Genomic DNA, 27148 nt, shown 5'->3' on the forward strand with positions numbered 1-27148 from the left:
CATCTTGTTCCAGAAGAGAGAATTTTGTTGTTCAGTCACTCAGTCGTGTCCAGCTCTTTGCAACCCATGGACTGTAGCACACCAGGCTACCCTGCCCTTCACCATCACCCAGAGTTTGCTCAAACTCATAGTCCATCAGGTTGGTGATGCTATCCAACCATCTCATCATATGTCACCCCCTTCTCCTCATGCCCTTAATCTTTCCCAGCATTAGGATCTCTTCCAATGAGTCAGCTATTCGCATCAGGTGGCCAAAGTATTGGAGCTTCAGCTTCAGCATCAGTCTTTCCAGTGAATATTCAGGGTTGATTTCCTTCAGGATTGAATGGTTTGATCTTCTTGCTGTCCAAAGGACTTCGAGACTTCTCCAGCACCATAGTTTGACATCATTAATTCTTTGGTGTTCAACCTTTATGGTCCAACTCTTACACCTATACATGACTACTGGAAAAATCATAGCTTTGACTATACGGACTCCCACACCCATACATGACTACTGGAAAAACCATAGCTTTGACTGTGTGGACCAAAATGATGTCCTTTTCATCATAGGAGACTGGAATGCAAAAGTAGGATGTCAAGAGATACCTGGAGTAACAGGCAAGTTTGGCCTTGGAGTACAAAATGCAGCAGGGCAAAGACTAACAGAGTTTTGCTCAGAGAACACACTGATCATGGCCAACACCCTCTTCCAACAAGAGACGACGCTACATATGGACATCACCAGATGGCCAATACCGAAATCAGATTGATTATATTCTTTGCAGTTAAAGATGGAGAAGCTCTATACAGTGAGCAAAAACAAGACCAGGAGCTGACTGGGACTCAGATCTGAACTCCTTATTGCAAAATTCAGACTTAAATTGAAGAAAGGAGGGAAAACCACTCGACCATTCAGATATGACCTAAATCAAATCCTTTACAATTATACAATGGAAGTGACAAATAGATTCAAGGGATTAGATCTGATAGACAGAGTGCCTAAAGAACTATGGACAAAGGATCATAACATTGTACAGGAGGCAGTGATCAAGACTGTCCCCAAGAAAAGAAATGCAAAAAGGCAAAAAGGGTTGTCTGAGGAGGCCTTATAAATAGCTGAGAAAAGAAGAGAAGTGAAAGGCAAAGGAGAAAAGGAAAGATATATCCATCTGAATGTAGTGTTCCAAAGAATAGCAAGGAGAGATAAGAAAGCCTTCCTCAGTGATCAATGCAAAGAAATAGAGGAAAACAATAGAATGGGAAAGACTAGAGATCTCGTCAAGAAAATTAGTGATACCAAGGGGACATTTCATGCAAAGATGGGCACAATAAAGGACAGAAATGGTATGGACCTAACAGAAGCAGAAGATATTAAGAAGAGGTGGCAAGAATGCACAGAAGAAATATACAAAACAGATCTTCATGACCCAGATAACCACGAAGGCATGATCACTCACCTAGAGCCAGACATCCTATAGAGCAAAATCAAAGGGGCCTTGAAGCATCACTACAAACAAAGCTAATGGAGGTGATGGAATTCCACCTGAGCTATTTCAAATCCTAAAAGACGATGCTGTTAAAGTTCTGCACTCAACATGCCACCAATTTGGGAAAACTCAGCAGTGGCCACAGGACTGGAAAAGGTCAGTTTTCATTCCAATCCTAAAGAAAGGCATGCCAAAGAATGTTCAAACTACCACACAATTGCACTCATCTCACATGCTAGCAAAGTAATGTTCAAAATTCTCCAAGCCAGGCTTCAACAATATGTGAACAGAGAACTTCCAGATGTACAAGGTGGATTTAGAAAAAGCAGAGGAACCAGAGATCAAATTGCCAACATCCATTGGATCACAGGAAAAGCAAGAGAATTCCAGGAAAATATCTACTTCTGCCTCATTGACTATGCTAAAGTCTTTAGCTGTGTGGATCACAACAAACTGTGGAAAGTTCTTAAAGAGATGGGAATACCAGAACACCTTACCTGCCTCCTGAGAAATCTGTATGCAGGTCAAGAAGCAACAGTTAGAACCGGACATGGATCAATGGACTAGTTCCACATTGGGAAAGGAGTACGTCAAGGCTGTGTTGTATATTGTCACCCTGCTTATTTAACTTCTTTTTTTTGCTTATTTAACTTCTATGCAGAGTACATCATGCAAAATGCTGGGCTGGATGAAGCACAAGCTAGAATCAAGATTGCTGGGAGAAATATCAATAACCTCAGATATGCAAATGACACCACTCTAGTGGCAGAAAGTGAAGAGGAACTAAAGAGCATCTTGATGAAAGTGAAAGAGGAAAGTCAAAAAGCTGGCTTAAAACTCAGCATTCAAAAAATGAAGATCATGGCATCCGGTCTGATCACTTCATGGCAAATAGATGGGGAAACAATGGAAACAGTGAGAGACCTTATTTTCTTGGGTTCCAAAATCACTACAGATGGTGACTGCAGCCATGAAATTAAAAGATGCTTGCTCCTTGGAAGAAAAGCTATGACCAACCTAGACAGCATATTAAAAAGCAGAGACATTACTTTGCTGGCAAAGGTTTAGCTAGTCAAAGCTATGATTTTTCCAGTAGTCATGTATGGATGTGAGAGTTGGACCATAAAGAAAGTTGAGCACCAAAGAATTGATGCTTTTGAACTGTGGTGTTGGAGAAGACTCTTGAGAGTCCTTTGGACTGCAAGGAGATCCAACAAGTCCATCCTAAAGGAAATGAGTCATGAATCATTGGAAGGACAGATGCTAAGCTGAAACTCCAATACTTTGGCCACCTGATGCAAAGAACTGACGCATTGGAAAAGACCCTGATGCTGGGAGTGATTGAAGGTGGAAGGAAAAGGGGAAGACAGAGGATGAGTTGATGGATGGCATCACCAACTGGATAGACATGAGTTTGAGCAAACTCTGGGAGTTGGTGATGGACAAGGAGGTCTGGCATGCTTCAGTCCATGGGGTCGCAGAGTCAGACACGACTGAGCAACTGAACTGATACGGACCTTGTTGACAAAGTGATGTCTCAGCTTTTTAATATGCTGTCTAGGTTTATTATAGCTTTTTTTTCAAGGAGAAAGCATCTTTTAATTTCATGGTGGCAGTCCACCATCCACAGTGGTTTCAAAGCCCAAGAAAATGGTCTGTCACTGTTTCCATTTTTCCCCCATCTCTTTGCCATGAAGTGATGGGACCAGAAGCCATGATCTTAGTTTTTTGAATGTTGAGTTTTAAACCAGCTTTTTCACTCCTCTCTTTTACCTTCATCAAGAAGCTCTTCAGTTCCTCTTCACTTTCTGCCACTAGGGTGGTGTCATCTGCATATCTGAGGTTATTGATATTTCTCCCAGCAATCTTGATTCTAGCTTGTGCTTCATCCAGCCCAGCATTTCACATGATGTACTCTTCATAGAAGTTAAATAAGCAGGGTGACAATATACAACACAGCGTTGATGTACTCCTTTCCCAATTCTGAACCAGTCTGTAGTTTTAAGTCCAGTTCTAACTGTTGCTTCTTGACCTGCATACAGGAAGCAGGTAAGGTCTCTGGTATTCCCATCTCTTTTAAGAATTTTCCACAGTTGTTGTGATCCACACAGTCAAAGGCTTTAGCACAGTCAGCAAAGCAGTTGTTTTTCTGGAATTCTCTTGCTTTTTCTATGATCCAACTATACTTTTCATAATATACTATATGCTTTGGTGCACTCTCAGTCATGTCTGACTCTTTGCGACCCTGTGGACTGTAGGCCACCAGGCTCCTCTTGCCATGGAATTTTCCAGGCAAGAATACCTGAGTGGGTTGCCATTTCCTTCTCCAGGGCATCTTCCCAACCCACGGATCAAACCCACAGCTCCTGTGTCTCCTGCATTGGCAGGCAGATTCTTTACCACTGCACCTCTTGGGAAGCCCTATGATTCAATGGATGTTGGCAATTTGATTTCTGTTTCCTCTGCCTTTTCTATTTTTTTTTTTTTTATTAGTTGGAGGCTAATTACTTCACAACATTTCAGTGGGTTTTGTCATACATTGATATGAATCAGCCATGGATTTACACGTATTCCTCCTCTGCCTTTTCTAAATCCTGCTTGTATATCTGGAAGTTCTCGGTTCATGTACTATTGAAGCCTAGCTTGAAGGATTTTGAGCATTACTTTGCTAGCATGTGAAATGGGCACAATTGTGTGGTAGTTTAAACATTTCTTGGCATTCCCCTTCTTAAGGACTGGAATGAAAACTGACCTTTTCCAGTCCTGTGGCCACTTCTGAGTTTTCCAAATTTGCTGGCATATTGAGTGCAGCACTTTCACAGCATCATTTTTTAGGACTTGGAATAGCTCAGCTGGAATTCCATCACCTCCACTAGCTTTGTTTGTAGTGATGCTTCCTAAGGCTCACTTCACTTCACACTCCAGGATGTCTGGGTCTAAGTGAGTGATCATACCATCATGGTTATCTGGGTCATGAAGACCTTTTTTTTTTTTTTTTAATGAATACCTTTTTTGTACAGTTCTTCTGTGTATTCTTGCCACCTCTTCTTAACATCTTCTGCTTCTGTTAGGTCCATACCGTTTTGGTCCTTTATTGTGCCCATCTTTGCGTGAAATGTTCCCTTGGTATTTCTCATTTTCTTGAAGAGATCTCTAGTCTCAGGAGATGATCCTTTTTTGCCTGGTCACTACCATATCAAGAATGGTCAAGATATGACAACAGTCTCTGTCAAGTATGGCCTCCCCCTCAAAGCCTCTGGGTGCTGTTCTGAGCCTGGGACTCGCCATCACACTAGCAGTGAAAAGAGCATTTCTCACAAGCTGTCCAAGGTTTTGACCTCATTTGTCCCTCTGCTCCAGGGAGGAATCTTCTAGCACCCAGGCCACAGGCAGTCACCAGCGCATCGGGGACATCCTGCTCAGGAACATGCTTCAGTTAAAGGTAGCATGGGCTTGTGTGAGGCTCTGAGCGTAGCAGCTGGTAGTGGGGACACCAGCTTCCTCCTCAGGACAGTGTTCTCCTTAGAACGACAAGAGGCAGGACAGACTTCCCCTCAGGTCAGCTCTGCCCTCAGGTCAGGACACAAGCCCTTCTGAACCATATTCCTCTCAGTCAGGACACGAGCCCCTCTGAGCCGTGTTCCTCGCAGCGCTATTTCCACCAGGACGGGCTTTCCTCAGGTCAGTGCCCCCTCAGAGCAGAGCTCCCTTCAGGCCAGGTCCTCTCAGAGCTGCCTCCCCCACCCCAATGGCAGTCTCTTCACGACACACGCCCCTCAGAATCGACAGCGCCCGGCAGGGCTGCCTCCTGCCTGGCCAGGGTTCCCTCAGCCCGCGCCCCTCACAGCCGTGGGACCGATGCAGCTGCTCCCGCGCGCTGGTACCAGCTTCACCTGCGGCTGCGCCGCCCGCTATCCCAGCGCTGGGGCTCTGGCTCTCGCGCGACACGCCGTGCGCTCCTCCCGGAGGCTTCCTGCCCAGACCTTGCCCCGCCCCTCAGGTTCCGCCGGGCTCCGCCCCACCCTGAAGCTTCGCGCACCCTGAGGCCCCGCCCCGCAGGGGCCTAGGCGCCTCTTTTAGGCTTGAGGTGAGCGCGTTTCCCCCGGACGCGCCTCCCGGTTTTCGGTTCTCAGGGTGGACTGTGAGCGCGTCCCGGAGGTGGCGTGAGCTTAGACCCACACGCGCGCACACCGTTTGGTGGCGCTTACCTGACCCGGCGGCCGCCTGTGCGGTCCGCTGAGACGCGCGTCCAGGGGCAGCCCCCCGGGGGCGCGGCTCCGAGGGGCTGGCCGGGCGGGGCCGGGGCGCGCGCCGCCGCTAAGCCCGTCCCGCCCGCAGGCGCTCACCGGCCACTTCCAGCAGCTGCACGAGGTCCTGACGGAGCTGGAGGCGGCCAGCCGGCGCCTGCGGAGGCTGGAGGCGCTGCGCCGCGACTTCGAGCTGCAGAAGGTCTGCTACCTACCGCTCAACGCCTTCCTGCTGAAGCCGCTGCAGCGCCTGCGCCACTACCGCCTGCTGCTGCGCCGCCTGTGCGCCCCGGGGCCCGGGGACCCCGGCCCGCACAGCCAGGACCGCGCCGACCTCCGCGGTGAGTGCCGCCTGACGCCCCGGTCGCCGCCGGCGGGGCCCTTCCCGAGCCCCACGGGGCAGGGGAGGGCCGGGCGGCTGCTTCTAAACCAGAAACTCGGGGAACATGCTCCTGACCGAAGCATCTGACTCCGTGGACTCTGCCGTTTCTCACCTGTTAAAAGGACCAAAGAATAAACCCTGATGCTTGTGACCTACCAATAGGACTGGCAGTTGCAGGGTAAACTTAGAGCAGGAAATCACTGCCTCTCAGGTAAAGTCACCACTGCCACTAGACATGCCCGAGAGAACTGGGCAGCGCGTCCTCCCACGGGTCTCCGAGTCCTGAGGACAGAACAGATGCTCTCTGAAGTACAAGGCACAACAAGGACCCTACAGTGCCCTGCCTCTCCTTCCTGAAAGCAAGTGGTGTGTTTTTGCTAAAAAGGAGAGGACACAATTGTCCCAATGGCTCTAAGCATTTTAAGGGAAATGTGAAAGAAGAGCCTGTGTCAAATGAGGGCCCACAACATAAAAGAGCTCTTTCCAAAGACTGTCCTGTCTCTTCACCGAGCCTGGGTGCTGGCCGGGAGCAGTTTGGGTTGCATGAGTCCAGGTTTCAGGACCCACACTTGCTGTCCCTGGCAGTCCTGAGGAGTTTGAGCGCAGTGTTCCTGGAATTAAAACCACCTTTAAAATGTCACAAGCTGGTCGGGGGAAGGTTTTGTCCCCACCCCCAGCCCACCTGCCCCTGCCTGTAATGAGGGACCTCTCCACACAGATGCCCTCCAGGCCATCACAGAGGTGACCTCCACGCTCCAACACAGCCTGGTCCAGCTGGAGAACCTGCAGAGACTGACAGAGCTGCAGCGGGACTTGGTCGGCATAGAGAGCCTGGTCGCTCCCGGCAGGGTGAGTGGCTTCATTTGAGAACGTTTTTTGAGCTGGTTACTTCACTGTTTTTGACTGAGACATAATTCAGAGTGTGTGATTCCATAGTTTTTTGTATATTCATGAGGTTATGCCACATCGCCACTAATTCCAGGACATTTCATTCCTTGAAAGAAACCCCACCCCTGCTCGCAGTCACCCCACCCCTGGTCCGGCAGCTGCTAATCGGCTTTCTGTCTCTGGATTTCCCCACTGCGGCGTTTCATACACACAGAGCCTCACTGTGTGTGGCCTTTTGTGTCTCCCTTCTTTCACTCAGCACAGTGTCTTCCAGGTTCATTCGTGTTGGGGGGCGGAGGCTTCATTCCTTCTTGTGACTGAGTAGCAGTGTTCCATCTCTGGAGACGGTGTATTTTGTCTATCTGTCATCTGCTAATAGACACTTCGGTTGTTTCCACTTTTTGGCCACTGTGAATAGTGCTTCTGTGAGCACCATGTACAAGTCCTGGTGTAAACATGTGTTTTCAGTTCTCCTGAGCACACATGTATAAACCTAGGAGTGGAATTGCCAAGTCACATGGCCATTCTGTGTTTAACATGTTGAGAAATTGCCAAAGTTGTCCCCAGTGCCTGCAGCATTTTACACGCCCACCAGGAGTATGTGAAGGTTCTGATTTCCCCATATCTTGTCTTTTTGACTTAGCCATACCATTCTGATGGTATGCAGTGGCATCTCATCGTGGTTCGATCTGTATTCCCCTGATGGCTAACATCAAGCGTCTTTCCTGGTGTTTATCGGCCATTTTCTGTGCCTTCTTTGGAGAAGTGCCTGTTCAGGTCCTTTGCCCACCTTTCAATTGGTTTGTTTGTCTCTACTGTTGTGAGCTTCCCTCTCATCTCTGAATACCAGATCTTTACCAGAATATGATTTGCAAAATATGTTCTCCCATTTGGTGGGTTATCTTTTCACTTTCTTGATGGCATCATTTACAACATGGAAGTTTTTAATTTAGCTGATGTCTAATTTGTCTGTTTTTTCTTTGGTTACTTGTGCTTTAGGTGTCATAGCTAAGAAACTATTGCCTAATCTAAGGTATGAAAATTTACCCCTGTGTTTTCTTCTAAAAGTTGCCTATGTTTTAGCTCTTAACATTTAGACGTGATCCATTTTGAGTTTACTTTTGTATATGGTGTGAGATGGGGTCCAACTTCACCCCTTTCCAGGTGGGAGTACAGTTGTCCCAGCACCTTTGTTGAACTGTCTTTGTACCTTAGTCAAAAAGCAGTGGGCCGTGGAGTGAGTTTATTTTTGAACTTTCAGTTTAATTCCATGGGTCTCTATGTCTACTGGGCTGCTTACTTTTTATCATTAATAGCTTTTGCTTTAGAAAGAATCCACCTGTAATGCAGGAGACCCCGGTTCAATTCCTGGATCAGGAAGATCCGCTGGAGAAGGGATAGGCTACCCACTCCAGTATTCTTGGGCTTCCCTCGTGCCTCAGCTGGTAAAGAATCCACCTCAACGTGGAAGACCTGGGTTTGACTCCTGGGTTGGGACGATCCCCTGGAGAAGGGAACGGCTACCACTTCAGTATTCTGGCTTGGAGAATTCCATGGACTGTATAGTCCATGGGGTTGCAAAGAGATGGACACGATTTTCACTTTCACAGTAGTGTTTAAGGGTTGCATGGGGATGTTTTCTGCCTCCACACACACACAAGAGCATGGGTGTGTAAGTCCTGTTTTCTGTTAGCCTTATTAGAAGAAGGTCCTGAGAATGTGGGATCGTGAACGTAAGGAACGAGACTGAAACAGGAAGGTCCTGCCCTCCTGGAGCCGGGACGGCCTGTTCCCTCTCCCTCCCAGACCACCCGGCTCCCCAGGGCTGCTCGCAGGGCCGGGAGCTCTTATTCCTCTGGTTTCTTCGCGTGCCCCAGGAACCTATTACTAGACGGGCACATAAACAGGAGCACCCACAGAGCAAGGGCAAGCTCCCCGGGGACGAGGCCTTGCTGCCGTCATCACTGCTGCTGTGACAGAGACCTGCTCTCATCACACCGGGGTGCCTGGCCTCCCCGGAGCGCAGCATGTCCCTACCTGAGGAGCAGGGCTGTGGACTGGATGTGGCTGATGAGGCCCCAGGGTGCGCGAAGCGCCAGGGCGCAGGAATGTGGCAGGCCCACCCGCCAGCGCTAGGGCACAGGCGCTGCAGTTCTGGGGGCGACGGGGCTGCTCTGCGGGCAGGAAGACGAGCCTGCTGGGGTTACCTCCTCCTCCCTGGGGCTGGCCCCTGGCTTGGGCCAGGATTTCTGGGTCAAGGTCTCCTTCTTATGCCCCCGCCCAGTGCATCTGAGGGAGCTAAGGCCGGGGTCCTCTGGGGTGTTCTCGGGTCACAGCCCACACTGCCCCCCGAAATAGTCCACAGCAACTGTCCAGGGTCCCTGGGCCAACCCTCCAGCCATGGTGCAGGCCGTCAGGGATGTCTGAGGCCTGTGCCCCTGAGGCAGGGGTGGGGCCTGGCCTGGCGGTGAGGGGGCCCGAGTCCTGGGGGAGTGGGCTGCAGGACACAGGGGGCCCCACCAAGCTCAGACCACTGGAAGGTCTCACCCCAGCCACGGCACCTTCATGGAGGAATCCTCTGGTCAGGCCCCAGGGCGACCGCTCACGAGCCCCCGGTGACTTTTGTGGGAACCAGGTGTCCGTCCTCCTCCCTGCCATTCTCTAGCTGCCCCGCCCGGCTTTCCCCAAAGCTGAACTCGGGTCATCTCCATGGCAGAACTTTCCAGAAGCATAGCAGTGCCAGCCCTCAGCACAACCAGCCTGCGGCGGCTCAGACATGAGGCACTGGGTTAACCAGCAGCAGGAAGGACGCGGGGGACCCCGGGGAGCAGACAGGAGGGAGGAGGCTGGAGCGGCAGGCGGGCTCCCGGGCAGGAGGGCGCCGTGGAAGGGCTGCGAGGGGCTCGGGGGCGCGTGGAGGGTGAGGATCCATCTGCTGGGCACCCTTGGCCGGTACTCAGGACCCCTGTCTTCCAGGAACTCATCCGCGAGGGCTGCCTCCACAAGCTCACCCGGAAGGGCCTGCAGCAGAGGATGTTCTTCCTGGTAGGTCGGCGGACGCCGTCCAGGCAGGGCTGAGCCATTGGGGCCGTGAGGGACGCGAGGACGCCCCAGGCCCGTGTCGTCGGGGCCCATGAGGGATGCGGGGACGCCCCAGGCCTGTGTGGTCAAGGCCTGTGAGGGACGCGGGGATGCCCCAGGCCCGTGTGGTCAGGGCTTGTGAGGGATGCGGGGATGCCCCAGGCCCGTGTGGTCAGGGCCTGTGAGGGACGCAGGAATGCCCTGGCCCACCCCCCTCCTGGTTCTGGGTTCTGGGCACCTGTCTGCAGCCCAAACGAAAGCAGGAAGGTAGAGAAACCCACACAACCGTGCTGCAGGGACGCCCTGCTCATGCCAGTCCACAGGGCCTGAGGCCTCCGGGAGTCCCTCGCACCCGGCTAGAGGATTCACCCCCTCCTGCAGGAGGGCCTCTCAGGACCACCCCCCACTCCTCCGCTGGCACAGCAGGCGCTGGCCCAAGAGGCCTGCCGTCCACGTGGCTACTGGTCACCTGGTCAAGATGACAACGGCGTGGAACAAAAAGCCCCTTTTTAGCAAAAATCTCCAGCAAGCTGAAAAACCACACGCGGGCCCTTGGAGTGAAGCTGGCCTGACTGTGGACACTCGTTTTTAGAACTTGCTCACCTAAAGCTCTGGCCCCTCAGTTCTCAGACATGCTGCTGTACACGAGCAGAGACGCCGCAGGGAGCAGCCTCTTCCGGATGCGGGGCCTCCTCCCGCTGCGCGGCATGCTGGTGAGTGCGCGGCGCTGGGCGGGTCGGGCCGGGCTCACAGCCACTCCTCACCGTCCTGGGGGCTCACACGGCTGCACCTCCAGTCACGCCCACCAGCACCCGCAGGACCAGGCCCAGGTCCTCTAGGACTCCACCTGCCAATCCCAGGGAGCCCTGTTCCTTGGCAGGAGAGCCCACGGAAAGCCTGGGCTGGGCACTGGGGCCACAGCGCTGCTGGAGGGATGGGGCTGACACCGCGTCTAAGAGAGAAAGCTAAACCCCTCATCCCTAAGATGCTGCACACTTTACTTCCTTGATTTTATTCGTACATCTCTTCTCTCAAACGGACAATTTTGGTTCCTTGTGGTGCCATAATCTGCTATTTCACACACACAGCGTTAAGGTGGTAACAGACACCACCACCTGGACGAGTGGAAAGGGGGCCCGAGGCCAGCACTGGGCTCAGGGCAGCTCCCGGTGGCCGCCCCCGAGTCCTGCTGCGCGGCCCAGTGACGAGGCACACGCCACACGCCCAGTGCTGTCTCCACGCCACACGCCCGCCATCACAGGGTCACAGGGCAACGTGGGGCGTGGACGCTGACGAGCAAGGTGCCTCGTCCTAACGCGATGCAGTCTGTCCTCTCCGTGATCACTGGTTTCTGTGGTGAGACACCCCCGCAGACACTGACTCCCCACCGTGTGAACCTCCCTCCCACCTGGAACCCATCTGGGGACCAGCAAACATGGGCGGCCGAGTTCAGGTTTCTGCCATGAGGACCTGCTATCGGGCAGCAAGCCCCTCGCTGCGGCCCCACCAGGCCCCATCCGCTGCGGGTGGTGGGTGGGCTCTCCTGTCGGTCCAGCTCCATGCTGCCACGTTCCCCCTGTGGCGTCTGGCCCTTCTTGCCGCCCTCTGCACGCCGGGCACACGCCACCTTCGAGACAGTGCCAGAACTTCCACAGATGTCTCTGACATTTGTTCAGCTTTTCCAGCTCTCAGCATGAAGGGGTCAGTCTGAATGACCTCACCCGCCATCCCTGGAAGCAGATCCCCTCTGTTTTGAAGTGTAAAAGTGACATCTTCATTATAGAAAGAAGCTGAAAATGCCAAGTGAAAATCAGTGCTCGCTGTGCCGCCCGGCAGTGAGAACTGCAGACCTTTGGCCGTCACCCGGGAGCGTGTGCCACAGGCTGGCTGTGACCGGTGCTGGCCCTGCGTGGCAGCTCATCTCAACAGCCCCTGCTTTCACCACTGGCTCCAGAGTCCTGAGCACTGGACCAGGGAGCCAGGCCCCAGCTCATTTAGCCAGTTCCCTGCACTGGACACTGCTGTGTCTAGATTTTCAGGATGAGAAACAGCACCACCGTTTTTGTCTTTTGACACATCCTTAGTTAGGTCCTTGAGATAAACCGTGTGAGCTGGGGGCGCTCTTGACCATTACCGCTACGCGGCTGTAGGAGCAGCTGGCTGGATAACCTTCCCATCAGGTGCATCTGCACCTGCCTCTGCCCCAGCCTAGGGCATCGCCCCACCTTCCAATGTGGAGCCCGGTTCATGCAGTTTGTGGAGTTTCTAAACCCTCCTAGGCCTCGGGTGCGTGCCAAGGCAGTCATTCCTTTCACTCTGCCTTCAGTTTGGTTTTACCTCGGAGAATTTAAACTCCATCCAGATGCAGATCGTGTTTGGCTTGCTCCTAGAACTGCATGTGGCACGGAGGCCCTACTTGTTGAAGGAGTGAAGGTCACCGTTTTCAGTCAGGCAGTCTGTCCATCTTGTCCTCTAGAGTTTCTGCCCTTGCTACGGGCTCAGAAAGTCTTTCCCACACCAAGACTGTGCTGCCAGCTTCTTTCCTGGTACACTTGTTTTATTTTTCTAACTAATCTGCCTAAAATTTTTTGCTTTGGATGTTTTTAGATTGAGATGTAACATTTTCTTCTTGTAGTCAGCTTTCCCATTATTTGTTGAATCCTTCATCTTTTTCACTGATCCCAAGGCTGCCTTGATCATATAAAACATTCTTGTCTTTACACTTGGATTCTTTCTGGAGGTCCTGTTCCATTTCTGTCTGTCCCAACACCAGTCTACACTGTTCTCATTAGTGGTGTGGTAAGGGTTAGTCACCACATCAGAAGTTCCTTCTCATATGTGTCCTTCTGTTTAAAAAGTTCTTTGCTAATCTCAAGTATTTAATTCTTCTGAGTAAACTTTGGAATCATTTGGATGAACTTCTTCAAGGAACACAATTGAGATTTCTGTTGAAATTGTATTAAACTTAGTTAACTGAGAGGAGATGCCATCCTGCGAAGCCTTGTCCTGCTGGCTACCACTGCTCATGTTAGTTTCTGACCTGTAACTCCCGCGTGGGGCTCCCTGGCTGGTGTCCCGTGTGTTTGGGGGGAGGGTGTCGGTCAGTTGTAACCGACTAGTGCTGGGGACAGACAGGACAGCCGCGCGCGCTCCTGACTGTGGAGCCCTGGCCGGTGGACAGTCACTCCTGTCAGCACAGCGTCCTCTGCCAGCCTCCGAGAGCTCTTATCAGACACGCAGGGCTTTGGCAGAGGCACTCCAGCACATGGAGACGGTCACCCTTCTTCCTCCCTGTGACACAGTGGATTCTGGCAGTTGGCTTCGTAATGTCAAACCGTCCTGCATTTCTGGAACCACCTGGCTTGGTATAGGACGATGTCTTTTCTCTGCCTTTGGGTCCAGTTAGGGAGTACTTTTTTCTGGAGTTATTTAATCCCTTATCATCAAAGTTAGTCTGTATGCTTTTTCTTTGAGTCTTTGTTAGGTTTTGGTACCACCTTATATCATGAATTGTCTGACTCTCTTTTCAACAAAATGCTCAACGTCTTTTCCTGTGCTTGATTTTCAGCTAATAGTGCTGGACCCTCCGGTGAGTAGTTGGGTGCCTGAGGCCCTCAGCTCGTCCGCCTGGGTGGCAGGTCCCCCGGTAGCCCCTGGTAGAGTCAGCAGGGGCCTGGTGCACACCTGTGTGCAGCCGCAAGCTCGGGTCCCACCAGCCCCGCTCCTGCTCCAGACCCCTGCTTTCGCCCGCAGGTGGAGGACCAGGCGAGTGAGTGGTCTGTCCCGCACTGTTTCACCATCTACGCGGCTCAGAAGACCATCATGGTGGCAGCCAGGTGAGGGCCACCCTTCCCCGTCTGCTCGCGGGCTTCTGTGCCATGCGTGTCACGGTCACTGGGACATGTGTCCCAGTGAGCACAGCTTCAGGGGAGCAGCTGCACCCTCCGTGGGAGCGCTTGGCTTCTGAGACTGTCTCCAGGACGGCCCGGCACTGCGGGCTGCCCCTGCCCCGGTCACATCCCCGGGAAGGAGACCCAAGTTCCTGGCGGCCCGTGTGGGCCCTCCGTGGGGATTGGCACTGAGCTGTGCCTGGCCCCGCGCCTCCCAGAAGAGGGCCTGGGTCCTGCCGCAGCCTGCAGGTCCTGGCTGCGTCAGAGCACGGGGCACTCGCCTCCCACCAGGAGACCTTGGCGGCTTAACCGTAACCCAGGCTCCAGGCGCCCATTTCCGCACCAGAGCACCAGAGCCTTAAAATTCCATGATTCAGGAACGTAACACAATGTGGGCAGCCCCAGAGAGCGTGGTGGGTCAGGCTGGGCCATCAGCAGCCCCCGCCAGCCCTCGGGACCTGCAGCACAGGATGCCTGGGGGCGGGGCAGGCCCCCCAACTCCCTGCCCCATCGCGGGAGGGGGCCCTGCCCAGCACCTGAACCTCAAGCCTGCCCGCAGCACCCAGCTAGAAAAGGCCAAGTGGCTACACGACCTGAACACGGCCATCGACGCAGCCAAGACAGGCAGCACCCCGGCCCCAGCGCCCCCGGCCCGCATGCTGTGCCCCCTGCCCCGCGGTGAGTGCTGGCTGAGCTCCTGGAGACCAAGGCGGCTTTCTGGGGGCGGGACTGGGGGTCCCCGGGCCAGCCCACCTGCTATGCCTGCGTGCCCTCTTTCCACGGGGCACGTTCGGGGGGCAGCGGGCGTGGGAGCTCTGGCAGGGCAGTGCGTGGTTGTGCTCCCTGCCTGCCGCTGGCTGCAGCTCCTGTGTCCTCAGCCAGGGCCGGCCTCTCCCCAGGGTCCCCCGACGAGGCCTCCCTGGAGCCAGAGCCTGAGGACGAGGCTGGCGGGGCCCAGGGCTCCGTGGCGGGAATGGGCCAGCGCCGTGCCAACACCACCGTGCTTGTGTGCTGGTGCCGCCACACCAGTGTGTCCAGGGCCGACCACAGCGCAGCCGTCGAGGTACGGCCTGGCGCCCCTGCTCTGCTCCCTCCCTACAGCAGCACCCAGCTGGCCTCCGCGCCCCTCAGCGTGGAGCCCAGCTTGTCAGGCCCGTGGGCGCGCCCTCAGAGCAGATGGGGGCCAGGCTGGAGAGCAAGCAGGCGGCGGGCAGCTCATGGGGACCTGCCGGACGGGAGGTGACCTGGGTGCCCCTCTGCCGTCTCTGCCAGCCCTGGGGTCAGAGGCGCAGGGCCCCGGCCTGAGGAGCAGCCCGTGCTGTCCCTGGGCTCAGGCCTGGGGCCATGCCAGTGACGCCGAGAGGGATGGGGCACCAGCGGGCCGCACAGGGGCCCCGCAGAAGGGCATGCGGGCTCCACACCGAGCAGGGTGCTGCCCCCAACCTGCCGGGTGGGTGCCACTGTGGGCCTGTCCCTGCGTCTGCCACGGGGCACTGGGGACAGGCATCGCCGGGCTCGGCCAGCCTCTCCCCGCCCTCTGGACCGCTAAACACTGGGCAGGGCCAGGGAGGTGCCGCGTCCCTGCCCCGCAGAGCACAGGGAAGCCTGGGGGCGGCCCTGCAGGACGGAACCAGGAGGGTGGCCCTCTGTGGCCAGTGGTCCTGGGACACTCACATCCACAAACATTTCTTTTCAGAACCAGCTTTCTGGATACCTGCTGAGAAAGTTCAAGAACAGCAGCGGCTGGCAGAAACTCTGGGTGGTCTTCACCAATTTCTGCTTGTTCTTCTACAAAACCCATCAGGTAGGCGGGGCCCCACCTGTGGGCGCTGTGCGCTCACGGAACCGCCTGTGGGTGGGCAGGGGCTGGGCACCTGCCGAGTGACCACGGCACACCACCTCCCAGGATGACCACCCGCTGGCCAGCCTCCCGCTGCTGGGCTACAGCGTGAGCCTCCCTGGGGACACGGACGGCATCCAAAAGGAGCATGTCTTCAAGCTGCAGTTCAAGTCCCACGTCTACTTCTTCCGGGCCGACAGCAAATACACGTTCGGGAGGTACCTGCAGAGGCGCCTGGGCCCCCAGTCCCGCCTCGGCACTTTCCTGGGTCTGGAGGGGGGCCGAGCGCTGCTGCCGGGGTTTAACAGGCCCCGCGCCAGCCCTTTCCTCTTTACTTGGGGTGGTTCTTGGGAAGGTGTTGGGGCACAAGCCCGCTGATCTGGTGGCCAGAGCACGCCCTGCCTCCCAGGCAAGCAATTGGTGGAGTGGCTCTGACCTCCGCGCCTCCTCTCAGGTGGATGGAGGTGATACAGAGAGCCAGCGCCTCAGCTGGGAGGGCCGGGACCCCCGAGGAAGAGGCCTGAGGCCCACCCTGCCCAGATGGAGAAGCCGAGCAAACAAGCAGGGCCGGCAGGCACCCCACGACTGCTCGTCCCCCCAGGAGACTGGCGGTGGCGGGCGGGCTTCCTGGCAACACCCGGCAGCGAGTGCTCCCCTGGGACGCAAGCCAGTGCCTGGGCCCGGCAGGGCACTGGGAGAACGCGCGCGGTGGGGGCAGGCCAGCTCTGTGTGGGCGAGGTTGGCACTGCCCTGCCTCACCCACCTGCCCTCCTCCTGCCGGGCAGGGCCTCCCGACAGGCTGGGTGACGGGGGGGGGGTCCAGGCACAGAAGCATCTCTGGTGACCCCCAGCCCACACTTCTGCAAAGTGGAAAGCAAGCCCCACTAATTTATCATCCCAAGGAGTGTACGGTGCTGAGACACCGAATGGCTGAGAATAAAGGGTCTCCCCCCGGGTCCTGTGTGCTGCCTCCCCCGCCCGCCCGCCCTCCGACCTGCGGCCACACGTGCTCACCTTAGGTGAGGACTCGGGAGCCCGAGCGCGGGCTCTGCACCCCCACCCAGCACCAGCACATCTCAGTTCAGGTCTTTATTGAAAGTGGCGGGAGCCTCTTAAGGTTCTATGAAAACTAACACCTTAACCTCAGAATATTTAGGGAAGCAAGGAAGTTTGGTTTTCTTAAAAAAAACACCAATCTGGCTGACACGAGTACTTAAGAGAAGACACGGTACCTGCTCCAACAGCACAGGGCGAACCTACAGCCTCCAAGGGCGGGCAGGCCGGGCGGGAGGCGGCAGGTCTGTCCCGCGCATCCCTGCCCCTCCATCTGGGCCGAGAGCACAGCCCTGGGGACCCGCCTGGCCTTGGGGCCCCGAGGAGACCCAGCCCGTTGCCTCTGCCGCTGAGTGCAGCCTCGGCCCAGCCGGGAGGGGATGTGGGAGGGGACAGCCCTCTGTGGGGCAAGGGCGCAGCCCACAGGGCGAGGCCAGGACGGCCCAGGGCCCTGGTCAGCACAGTCCTGACCACACGGGTCCCGACGGAGACCCTCCTCCCAGGTGCAGACAGGGCTTCAGCGGGTCGACGTCAGGTGGTTTCTGCTGTGGGAAAACCTGCAGACCAGAGGCCGGGTCACTGCTCCGCCCAGGAGCGCAGGCCAGGCCGGGGGCACAGGACCCGCAGACCTGATCGAGTCCCGCCTGGCGAGAAGGACCCACAGCAGCCTGCCACCCCCAGGCCCTCACCTCTGCACCCGCTCCACCAGGTGGGCCATCAGCTTGTCCGAGATGCCAGGGCAGGACTCCTCAGCCAGGCTGAAGGCGTTCTCCAGCTCCTCCAGAGCCCCCACGCCCCCGCCGCTCTGCCTGTGCTTCTCTTTGAGCTGCGTGGACACCCCAGACACCTGACTGGGGGCCAGGGGGGGCGGCCTCCCCGCCCCACCCGACCTGCGACTGGCAGCAGGAGGCAGTGCTGCCCCAGGCTCCCCCTGAGCACCAAGCAGGGGCTCCCAGCTGGTCCTTTCCCCGGGGCCTCGCTCCTCCAATCACGAACCTTCTCCTGACCCCGGGTCCCAGAAGCCCACAGCCCAGATCTGCGTGTGAGCGGCCCGGTGAGCCCCGCCAGCCTGACCGCTGGGAGTAGGGGCCGACTCGCACCCCCAGCTGTGGAGACCCCACGAGGTGATGGCCTGGCCGGGGGGGCTGGAGACGGGTCAGTCTGCTCGCCCAGCACACAGAACAAAGGGGCGAGGGACGCACACCTCCCCAGACACCCACCCGGCAGCCTGACCTCAGGCCAGCCCACAGAAACGGAACCCGAAGGGGGCCCAGCCAGCCGAGGTGCGGCCATGCCTCCCGCCCACCTCATACCCCAAAGGTGCCAGCCCCAGGAACCCTGCTGCATGGCTCCAGGAGCCTATGTGCCCAGGGACAGCCCACCCCCACCAGCTCCCCCGCACCCCGCCCCCTTCCCCACCCAGGCACTGCGGGCCCCTGGGTGGGAGCCTGCCCACCCCAACCTCCCTTGGCCCCAGGAGCCCACGTGCCCAGGGACAGCCCACCCCCACCAGCTCCCCCCCGCCAACTCCATCCCCTTCCCCACGCCGGCACTGCAGGCCCCTGGGTGGGAGCGCTGTCCACCCCCGCTCCCAGGCTCCAGGGCCAGCGTCACCCTGGGTGTGAACACAGCCACAGCCCACTGCTGGTGACTCACTCCTGGGGATGCTACTGACTGCCCTTGAGCAAGTGACACAGACGCTGGGTCACGTGACCACTGGGGAGTGGCCCTTAAGGGCTCCCTGTCCAGGGCCTGATGCCCAAGACTGAAACCTCCCGGGTGCTCTCTAGACTGTGGATCACCCGGTGTCTGTGGTTCAGGATAAAAGGTCCCAGGATAGCAGCTCAAGTTCAAAGCCCCCCTGGGGCCCCAGAAGACACTGGCAGGCTCGGGATCTTGAGGATCACCTGAGGCCACCTTATCCCAGCCAGCTCTGGTCCTTCCACCCAAAATGCCAGGTCCAAGGGGCCAACCTCACAAGCCCCGAGGGACCCAGACACCCTGTGCCACCCCAGCTCGGCCCTCACCTCTCCAAAGACGGGCCGGACCAGCGTGGACAGGCACTGCGACCTCGGCTGCCTCTTGACGGGCTCCACCGACTACAAACGCAGAGCGTGCAGAGGTGAGCAAGGCAAAAGCAGGGGGCTCAGGCAGCTGCGAGCCCCCCACCCCATCCTGGTCTCCTGAAGGGCCACCCCTGGGGAGCGGGCGTCCCAGGAGGTGGGTCCCCACAGCCCGCTCCCTCCAGCGCGTCCGGGGCCGGGCCGACCTTCTGGGCGCCATGCAGGGCTGCCCCCTTGTGCAGCTTGCTGTGCGGGCTCGGCCGGATGGTGGGGGGGAAGGTCCAGATGGGCCCCTGCTCTCCGTCCTCGGGGTCTCCATCTCTGAAGGGAACGATGGGAAGTCACACGGGGCCTTGGAGTCAGGAAGGCCCCAAAGGCCAAACCCTGCCCCGGGGAGCCCGCCTCGGCCCCGCGGGAAGAGCAGGCCCTACATGTCAGAGTCCTCGGAGCTGGACTCCTCGCCGTGGCCCTCCGACCTCCAGCGCTTGTAGCGGTCGATGAGCTCGGTGAGGAAGGAGGTCTTCTTGGTGTAGCGCGTGATGAACTTGTGCTTCAGGAGCTCCTTGGCGGTGGGCCGCTGCCAGGGGCGCACACGGATCACCAGGCGCCGGGCAGACAAGTGCTGCCCGGGGAGCCCCTGGCGCTCAGAGCAAGGAGGCCTGGGCTAAGCCGGGTCATCAGCATCGCTGCCCGCGCTGGGAGCCTGGTCAGGGGACCCCAGGTGGCAGGGGCGCCCAGGGGGGTGGGTGGCTGTACACCGTCCTCCCCAAGGGAAGGGCCTCCCTCCAGACCCTCCTGGCCTGGGCCGGGAGCACAGCAGAGCCCGCCCTGGCACAGCAGAGGGGCCTCCGGCCCCGTCACCTCCAAGCTCCCACTACAGACAAACCGCATGCCCTCCATGCACGTACGCACACACACGCCCCCAGTGTCCTCTGGGGCGCAGTTCCAGGCGCCCCAACTATGCTCGGCTGTGCAGGCATTCTCACCACTCAGAGCTGGGGGCGAGAGGAGCTTACAAATCGGGGGTCCTTGTTGAGGCAGGCCTCCACAAACTCCTTGAAGGGCTTGCTGTGGTGGCCCTCAAGTGTGGGCGGGCTGTTCTTGGGGATCAGGAACAGGACGCGCATGGGGTGCAGGTCGGAGTTGGGAGGCTCGCCCTTGGCCAGCTCAATGGCTGTGATCCCCAGTGACCAGATGTCGGCCTGGACAGAGAGCCACGGGGCCACTGCAGTGCAGGCCGCCCGAGCCCCGCGGCCCCCACGCCAGCACACCACACCCCCCCGCCGCCCAGCCCACCTTGAAGTCATAGGCTGACTGCTTGATGACCTCGGGGGCCATCCAAAAAGGGGTGCCCACGAACGTGTTCCTCTTGATCTGTGTGTCTGTGAGCTGGCCCGCCACCCCGAAGTCTGCCAGCTTCACGTCGCCCTGCTCCGAGAGCAGCACGTTGGCGGCTGCGACACAGGACCGCAGGCGTCACCCTCCGCACCGCCTTAGGAAGCACCCTCCCAGCCTCCGGCCGATCTCCCCCCAAGGAGGTCCGCCCTCAGCCCCAAGGCCACGGCACACTGCCAGCGGGTGCCTGTGGGCCCCGCACACGTGCGCCCTCAGCCGGCCCCAGTGCCCCCCTGACGGTCACCACCACTGAAGACCCCAGGCACAGGAACCACCCTCCCTGCCAAATCGCTCAACAGGCAGAAGGGACCCTGACTTCCCCTTGCTCTGCCAGTCACGCCCCTGCAGGCTGGCCTGGCCACTCACATCCACCAGCACGGCTGCTCTCACACACCTCACATTCACAGACTAAGCAGGGGCCCTCCTATCCTACGTGCAGAGCCGGCTCTGCCGTGTGCAGGGACACAGCACTGTTACTGGAAACAGCGGGACTGCCAGGTTTCCGGGGCCGCAGCAAGCAGGGCACTGAGCTCCGCTGGCCCGCGCCCTCGCCACCTGCCACAGCGTGCTCTGAGGCACCTTTGATGTCTCGGTGGATCTTGCGCTCCGAGTGCAGGTAATCCAGGCCCTTCAAGATCTCCCGCAGGATGGTGGCAATATAGGTTTCCTCCAGGGGGCCCGGCTTCAGCTGCAGACAAGAGGGGCCAGCAGGGCCTCAGGCCTCCCCATGAAGCCCACCCACCCCTTCCCCACCGCCCCAGAGCCAGCACTGACCCTGAGCTCGCCCGCCTCAGTGCCAGGGGCGGGGGGACCCTCTGGACGTGGGAGCTTCCTATTTCTTTACCCACTGTGTTTGACTGCACGGGTCTTGGTTACACCATGTGAACTCTTGGTTGCAACACGTGGGATCTAGCTCCTCGACCAGGGATTGAACCCAGGCCCCCTGTATTAGAAGCGTGGAGTCTTAGCCGCTGGACCACCAGGGAAGCCCTCTTTACCCACTTTTGAAATTAAAGTTTCAGATGGCTGTGGGGGAGGTAACAGCTGAGAACGGGGACCTGGCACACTCCTGAGCCTGCCTGCTGGGGGGACTAACCTCCTACCCCACAGGCCAGCAGAGGACCTGGACCCCTCAGCACCAGCTAGATCCTGAGGAACAGCCAGTCACCAAGACAGCGAAGGAGGGGAAGCCACAGGAACTCAGGATTCAAGGACAACCCCCAGATAACTTCTTCCGTCTGGCCCTGCCCCAGCCCACCAGGTCCCCAGCCCACCAGGCCCCCAGCTCACCAGGTCCAAGGCGGAGCCACCACCCAGGTACTCCATGATGATCCACAGCTTCGTGCTCTGGGGCAGAGAAGCGTGTCAGCAGGCGGCAGCAGGCAGCGCAGGGCCCCAACACATGCCCAGCTGCGCTGACTCAGCCAGGATGCCCACCAGGAGCGGCATCAGCAGCCCGCCTGGCTCCCCTCGCCACCCCCCTGCACAGACACTGCAGACGAGCCGTGCGCTCGCAACAGCGGCCGAGCCCACTGTCCAAAGCCCCTGGGAAGGACTCTGTGCCCCCTCCCGGGAGGGGCACAAACAGGCCACTGCAGAGCCGGCCGCTCCCTGCTCACACCCTGCCACCCCCGGGCTCCCTCAGGACAAGGCCGGGCCCCTGGCCCTGGGCGCAGTTGTTCCCTGGGGGCCTGGTCCATGCTGAGCTGGGTCCATGTCCTCCTGTGGGGACCCCTGCCCTGCAGACCAGGCCCAGGGGGGCAGACCCAGCCAGGTCTCCTGAGCAGACAGGGCCCACCAGCCCCATCCCCACTCTGGCCACAGGGGGCCTGGGCAGCCCCCTCTCTGAGGGGGAGCACCCGTCATGGGGTGGCTAGAGCCAGCCCCCGCCGGGAGCACCTTCAGGTAGGAGCCGAAGTAGCGCGTGATGTAGGGGCTGTCGCACTGGCTGAGCACGGTGATCTCCTGCTGGATGTCCTCGATCTCGTCCTCCGCCTCCTCCAGGTCGATGATCTTGATGGCCACCACCTCCTTGGTGCGGTTGTCGATGCCCTTGTACACCTCCCCGAAAGAGCCCTTGCCGATGCGGTCAAGCTTGGTGAAAAGCTCCTCGGGGTCCACTCGCGAGTGCTGGGGACATGGGCGAGCGGCCTGGTCAAGGGCGGATGGCCAGGGAGCCCCCCTAGATTCTTTCCTCACTCCTTATATCCCTTTTCATTCAGAAAACCTAAAGTAACCTCCCCATAGGGGCAAATGTCCCCAGAGAGGGCTGAGAGGCCGGAGCTCTTGCCAAGAAACCAGGGCCATGGGGAAGGCAGACCCTGGGAGGCAAGTAATGGGTTAGGAGGGATGAGCACGGGGAGCTGGGGGCAGTTGGACAACGGGCCTGGGCGATGCTGTGAGCACACAGGGCCAGCCTCGCAGGCTGCCAGCTTCGTGGGCAACAGCCTGACCACGCTGGGCCAGCGATCATGACAAACTCCAGGGAAGGGTCGAGGGGTGCAAAGAACTCTGTCACTCACCTTTTTAAACTGAAAACTGCTCTAAAAAGTAAAGCCTATTCATCAACGGAAAAGAATAAAACTCAACAGGTATTAACTGAGTTCTCCCTGTACACCTGGAAGCCAGGCCCCTTAGAGAGAGTCCCCAAGACAGCGATGCCCTCACCCCAGCTCGGAGCTGAAAACCCATGCTCTCCTGGACGTTCAAACAGACGGAAAACCACCCTCCCGACCTGGTCCTCAGACTGGAGCACAGACCCGCCCAACAAGGCGCGGACCCTCAAGCAGGCTCAGTGGCAGGACACGGCAGCACACAGGCGTCCACGGGGCAATCTGGCTTTCGACCGTGACCCTCAGTGTCCAGGCCTGAGATGCTCAGTGTGGGGCTGCGTGGAGGACAGCGGGGCATCCCTCACCCCCACCTGCGTGGCCCCCTGGGTGCTGAGGTCACCTTGCTCCCCCTCTGCAGGTGCTGAAGACCCGGGACCCCAGTGGCGCTGGTATGCTGGCAGGGAGACTGCATCTAGTCTCCATAGGGGCAGAGAGGGTCTCCCGAGCTTGCTGGGCCGCAAGTCCACAGGACACAGTGCCCTCCAAACTGCAGCACCATCCCCGAGGGCGCCCCCTAAAGCGGCACCATGCCCATCTATCTGTGCAAGCGCCCTGGCACTGAGGGAGCCGGGGCAGCCGCTCACAGGCTCTGAGCAGAGTCCCGGGGCACAGGGCTGCCCCCGCGCAGGACACTGCTCGGGGCCCACTGGCTCCAGACCAAGACGACATGTCAACCTGAAGCGGCCAAGAGCTGCCTTCCCAGGACTGTCACCAGCAGGGAAGAGCTCACCCAACCTCACAGCGCCAGGCAAGCGGGATAGGGCGCAGGCGGCCGCCTTGGCAGAGAGCCGGGCCAGGGAGCCCGGGATGCCGCCCCCTGCCAACCCCCTACCCCAGCCCCGCCTGAGCTCACGCAGGCTCGGCCCTGAGCACACCTCCAGTCCAGCCCGTGCTCCAAAGACAGGCTCCTCTCCCTCCGAGGTGGCCTCAGGGCAGATGCAGGGCAGCAGGCCAGCCTGGCAGCACTAACGGGGAACCCCGTCCCCCCAGCGCTCCCTCGGCCTCCCCTTCCCACCCTCAGGCCTCTGCCAGTGATAATGCCCCCCCCCCACCCCCTGCCCCGAGGCCAGCCCAGAGCCGGGTCTGGTCCCTCAGTGTCCTAACCAGAAACGCCCCACACGGGGCACCCAGCTCTCCACAGCCTCAGAGGGAGGCACAGGGCAGACCCCTAACCAGAGGCCAGGCCCGGCAGGGGAGCAGGGAGCCTGACCCAGCTCTCAGTCTCTTTGGGTCCCCAAGGCTGCGGGGCAGGCACCTGAGTGGACAGAGGGCCCCCACGGCCCATCCCGGGAGGGCCTGCTCGCAGCCCCACCGGGGAGAGGAGAGACAGGGCCCGGGGCCGGTTTGCAGTGGCCCTTCCAAGACGCGGGTCTGGACAACCGCGCAGGCTGCTCGCTCGGCCCAGACCTCTGTGCACTGAACCCACCCTCGGGCTGCCCGGTCTGCGGCCACCGCTCAGCAGTCTACATGTCCACTTAGCAACACGCCCACCACTAGCATCACTCTCCAAGTGAGAGCTGACCAGTGGCCCCCATGCACCCCACGACAGGTGGCAGTCACATGCACAAGGGGCTTTCGCAGCAGCACAGACCCTGGGCAGGAATCAGCCCGGCAGGGGCCCGACGCCCATGGTTGCCCCGTGGGGAGCAGGCCCACTGCCCCATGCACACAGGGACCGCCAAGCAGGGCTATGGTGACAGCCATCTCAAGGAAAACAACGTCCTGTCAGGCTTCCTGTCACCGACAAAGACCAAGCGTCTCCACCCCTGAAAGGACAAAAGGGGCTTCCTTCCCTTGGGGTCCCTGCCTCAGCTCCTCTGAGCCCCGCTCCGTCCCCGGGCAAGAAGCAGCCACTGAGGCCTGGCTCCAAGCACCACCAGCACCCAGGTGAGGGGCTGCTCACAGCTCCACGTCCACACACGGGAGCCATTCCTACAGCCCTTGACCTCGAGCCAGACTTCCCTCCCAGCATCTTAGTCAAGGGACTCGGAAGACACACGTGTCCAAGACCAGCGTGAGCCCATCGGCCCGTCAGCAGCCCACCTGCAGCCTCGGCGGCACCCCGGGGTTCTCCAAAGAGCCAGGCGTCTAGAGCCGACCGGACTCCAGCTCCTCCTCCCCCACGAGGACACACACTTCCTGTTCCTACCAGGCACCTAGTCCTCCCAAACTGGGCTGACGGGAGTGAGCCTGAGGGCTCAATTCTCTTCCAGAGGCGCTCCCACCTCACAGCCATCAGCCTAAACCACACCCGAGCTGACCACTTAAGAGCAAAACCCAACAGCTAGGATGAAGGACCACTGGACCAGCTGGGGGTCTATTTCATAGCAGCTTCCAGTCACACCTGCCGGGCAGTAACAAAAAAGCGGGGACAAGTGTGGACCACAGCCCTGACAGTGGCTGCCCCGGCCCTCCTAACTGCAGCCATCGACCTCAGGCCACGCTGTGGAGGGTCCCCTGGACTCAAAGCCAGACACCTCAAAGTGCTGTGGTGTTGGTAATTTCAAGAACCAACCAGCCAAAAAACAGTGGGCATCTCCCAGGCAGGGCCCCCCCCCCCGCCCCCCGCAGTCCAATGGCAGCCCTCTCCACCCCTCAAGAGAAACTCACACGGCTGTCCTCTGCTTTCCCCACACACAGACACTCCCAGCCCCCCTCGTCCCCCTCAGCCCCTGCCAGGGCCGCCGAGGCCCCTGTCCCCCCAGCCGAGGTGCTCGCAGACCCTGACCTTCCGCGGCCCTCCAGGTGCATAGACCCGGTTCCTGCGGCCCAGCGGTGTGCCAGCGTCGGTCTCTGCGCTGACCCTGCACCGGGGCTACACTTTGACAGGCTGGTGGGCTCCGGCCCCACAGGGCGCTGCCAACGGGCGACTCCAATCAGCCGCGCACCCACCAGGTCTGAGCACCTGGTGACCGCTCCCGCTTTGCCCAGGGCTGCGCCTCACGGGGCTCCCACCCCTCCTCGCACACGCGCCTAAGAGGGGCTGCTCTTCTGAGGCCCCCGGACCACTTTTCAAAAGACAGTCCTTGGTGAAACGGCCTGTCTCGAACTCTGCAGCCGGCGCTCTGTCCCAGGCGAGCGAGCACACCCGCGGATGGCCCAGACGCCCACCCTTACCTGGTTGGCAAATCCCCTGAGGTGAGCCATGTCTGCGCGGCCCTCAGACCATCCGCCGCGCCTCCGGGAGGCCCCGAGATCCCGTCTGGAGGCTCTGGAACCCGCTTCAGGCCGCTTCAGTCAACTGGAGGGAGACCAGACCGGCTCGGGGCCCTGTTCCGGGTACGCGGGGCTCCCCGCCCCCTCGGGGCCCGGCGGCAGCCCCCACCTCCAACCATATGGGACCAGCTGGAGTCAGAAGGATCCCCCCGAAGGGCTCCTGCCGCGTGCCCTCCGCGCTCGACCCTGCCTCAGGCCTCCCCGGTGAGCCCCCCGACACCCGGCCCCCGACGCCGCGCACACCTCCGCGGCCCCCAGCCTTCCTCGGACCCCGGACCCCGACCCGCCCCCGGGGCGTCTCGCCCCGCCTCACCCCCGGCCCCGCCCCACGGCCGCGCCGCCCGGCCCCCTCCCCAACCGGCCCAGGCGCGGGCCAGCCCGGCGGCGCGCCCACCTCCGGGGGGCTCCATCCCGGCCTCCCCCGGCCCGCTCTGCAGTGCCCGCGAGGGCTCCCACCCGCAGCCTCCACTCGCCCGCGGACGCCTAGGCCCTCAGTTCGCGAAGCAGCGGCAGTGGCGGCGGCGGCCGGAGAAAGCCCGGCGGCGGCGGCGGCGGCGAGGGCACGCGGCGTCGCGGCCCAGCGCGGGGCTTTCTGGGACAGCGAGTCCCTCGCTCGCCCCGCGCCGAGGCGCCCGCGGGCGCCGGACTACAAGTCCCGGCAGGCCACGGGCTGGAGCGCAGTGGAGGCCCGCTGGCGCGCCGCGAGGCGCGCTGGGACTCCGAGTCTGCCTTCCTGAGGGGCTCGGGCCTACGTCTCCCGGCAGGCCGCGGGGTGGGGCGGGGCCAGGCGGCGCCGGGGCGGGGCGGCAGCGGGTGGGACCGCTCCGCCCTCCCGCCGCCCGTCCGCACCTGGGCGTACCTGGCCCCCGGCTCCCGCCCGGTCCTGCAGACCCCACACCTTGCAGCGTCCAGGCTTGGGAGGGTGGACCGGGCCTAGAAGTGTCTTGGAATGTTATTAAGTCTGAAAAAGGGAGGCGCTTTTGACACAGGTCGGCCTGGGTGGACCTTGACG

The 27148-nt window shown here is 59.5% G+C and overlaps 2 protein-coding genes across 8 annotated transcripts in view; one reads left to right on the top strand and one right to left on the bottom strand.

The window, feature by feature from the left end:
- Positions 1 to 16753, top strand: part of FARP2 (FERM, ARH/RhoGEF and pleckstrin domain protein 2) — a 94953-nt gene extending 78200 nt beyond the window's left edge. For 3 of the 7 annotated variants that reach the window (XM_061122676.1, XM_061122681.1, XM_061122680.1), the window contains 12 exons: positions 4830 to 4911; positions 5808 to 6057; positions 6817 to 6947; positions 9963 to 10031; positions 10691 to 10780; positions 13636 to 13656; positions 13821 to 13903; positions 14517 to 14635; positions 14836 to 15020; positions 15654 to 15761; positions 15864 to 16015; positions 16252 to 16753. In XM_061122676.1, the coding sequence (XP_060978659.1) occupies positions 4830 to 4911; positions 5808 to 6057; positions 6817 to 6947; positions 9963 to 10031; positions 10691 to 10780; positions 13636 to 13656; positions 13821 to 13903; positions 14517 to 14635; positions 14836 to 15020; positions 15654 to 15761; positions 15864 to 16015; positions 16252 to 16321 (1360 nt within the window). In that variant the 3' untranslated portion in view covers positions 16322 to 16753. Of the gene's footprint in view, positions 1 to 4829; positions 4912 to 5807; positions 6058 to 6816; positions 6948 to 9962; positions 10032 to 10690; positions 10781 to 13635; positions 13657 to 13820; positions 13904 to 14516; positions 14636 to 14835; positions 15021 to 15653; positions 15762 to 15863; positions 16016 to 16251 lie in introns of those variants that run through there. The other 4 variants (XM_061122678.1, XM_061122677.1, XM_061122679.1 and 1 more) reach the window with 4 other exon arrangements.
- A 118-nt stretch (positions 16754 to 16871) lies between these two features.
- On the bottom strand, positions 16872 to 26684 carry STK25 (serine/threonine kinase 25). The gene is made up of 12 exons (XM_061122684.1): positions 26531 to 26684; positions 26038 to 26161; positions 22208 to 22438; positions 21599 to 21655; positions 20888 to 20996; positions 20210 to 20367; positions 19930 to 20115; positions 19345 to 19490; positions 19120 to 19234; positions 18878 to 18949; positions 17540 to 17676; positions 16872 to 17407 (listed from the first exon to the last, which is right to left on the bottom strand). Exons 2-12 carry the CDS (start codon positions 26065 to 26067, stop codon positions 17368 to 17370), a joined length of 1281 nt encoding a protein of 426 aa, XP_060978667.1. The 5' UTR covers positions 26068 to 26161; positions 26531 to 26684; the 3' UTR covers positions 16872 to 17367.
- Positions 26685 to 27148: the final 464 nt, after the last annotated feature.

The sequence above is a fragment of the Dama dama genome, chromosome 20, assembly GCF_033118175.1.
Source record: "Dama dama isolate Ldn47 chromosome 20, ASM3311817v1, whole genome shotgun sequence".
NCBI classification, from domain to species: Eukaryota; Metazoa; Chordata; class Mammalia; order Artiodactyla; family Cervidae; genus Dama; species Dama dama.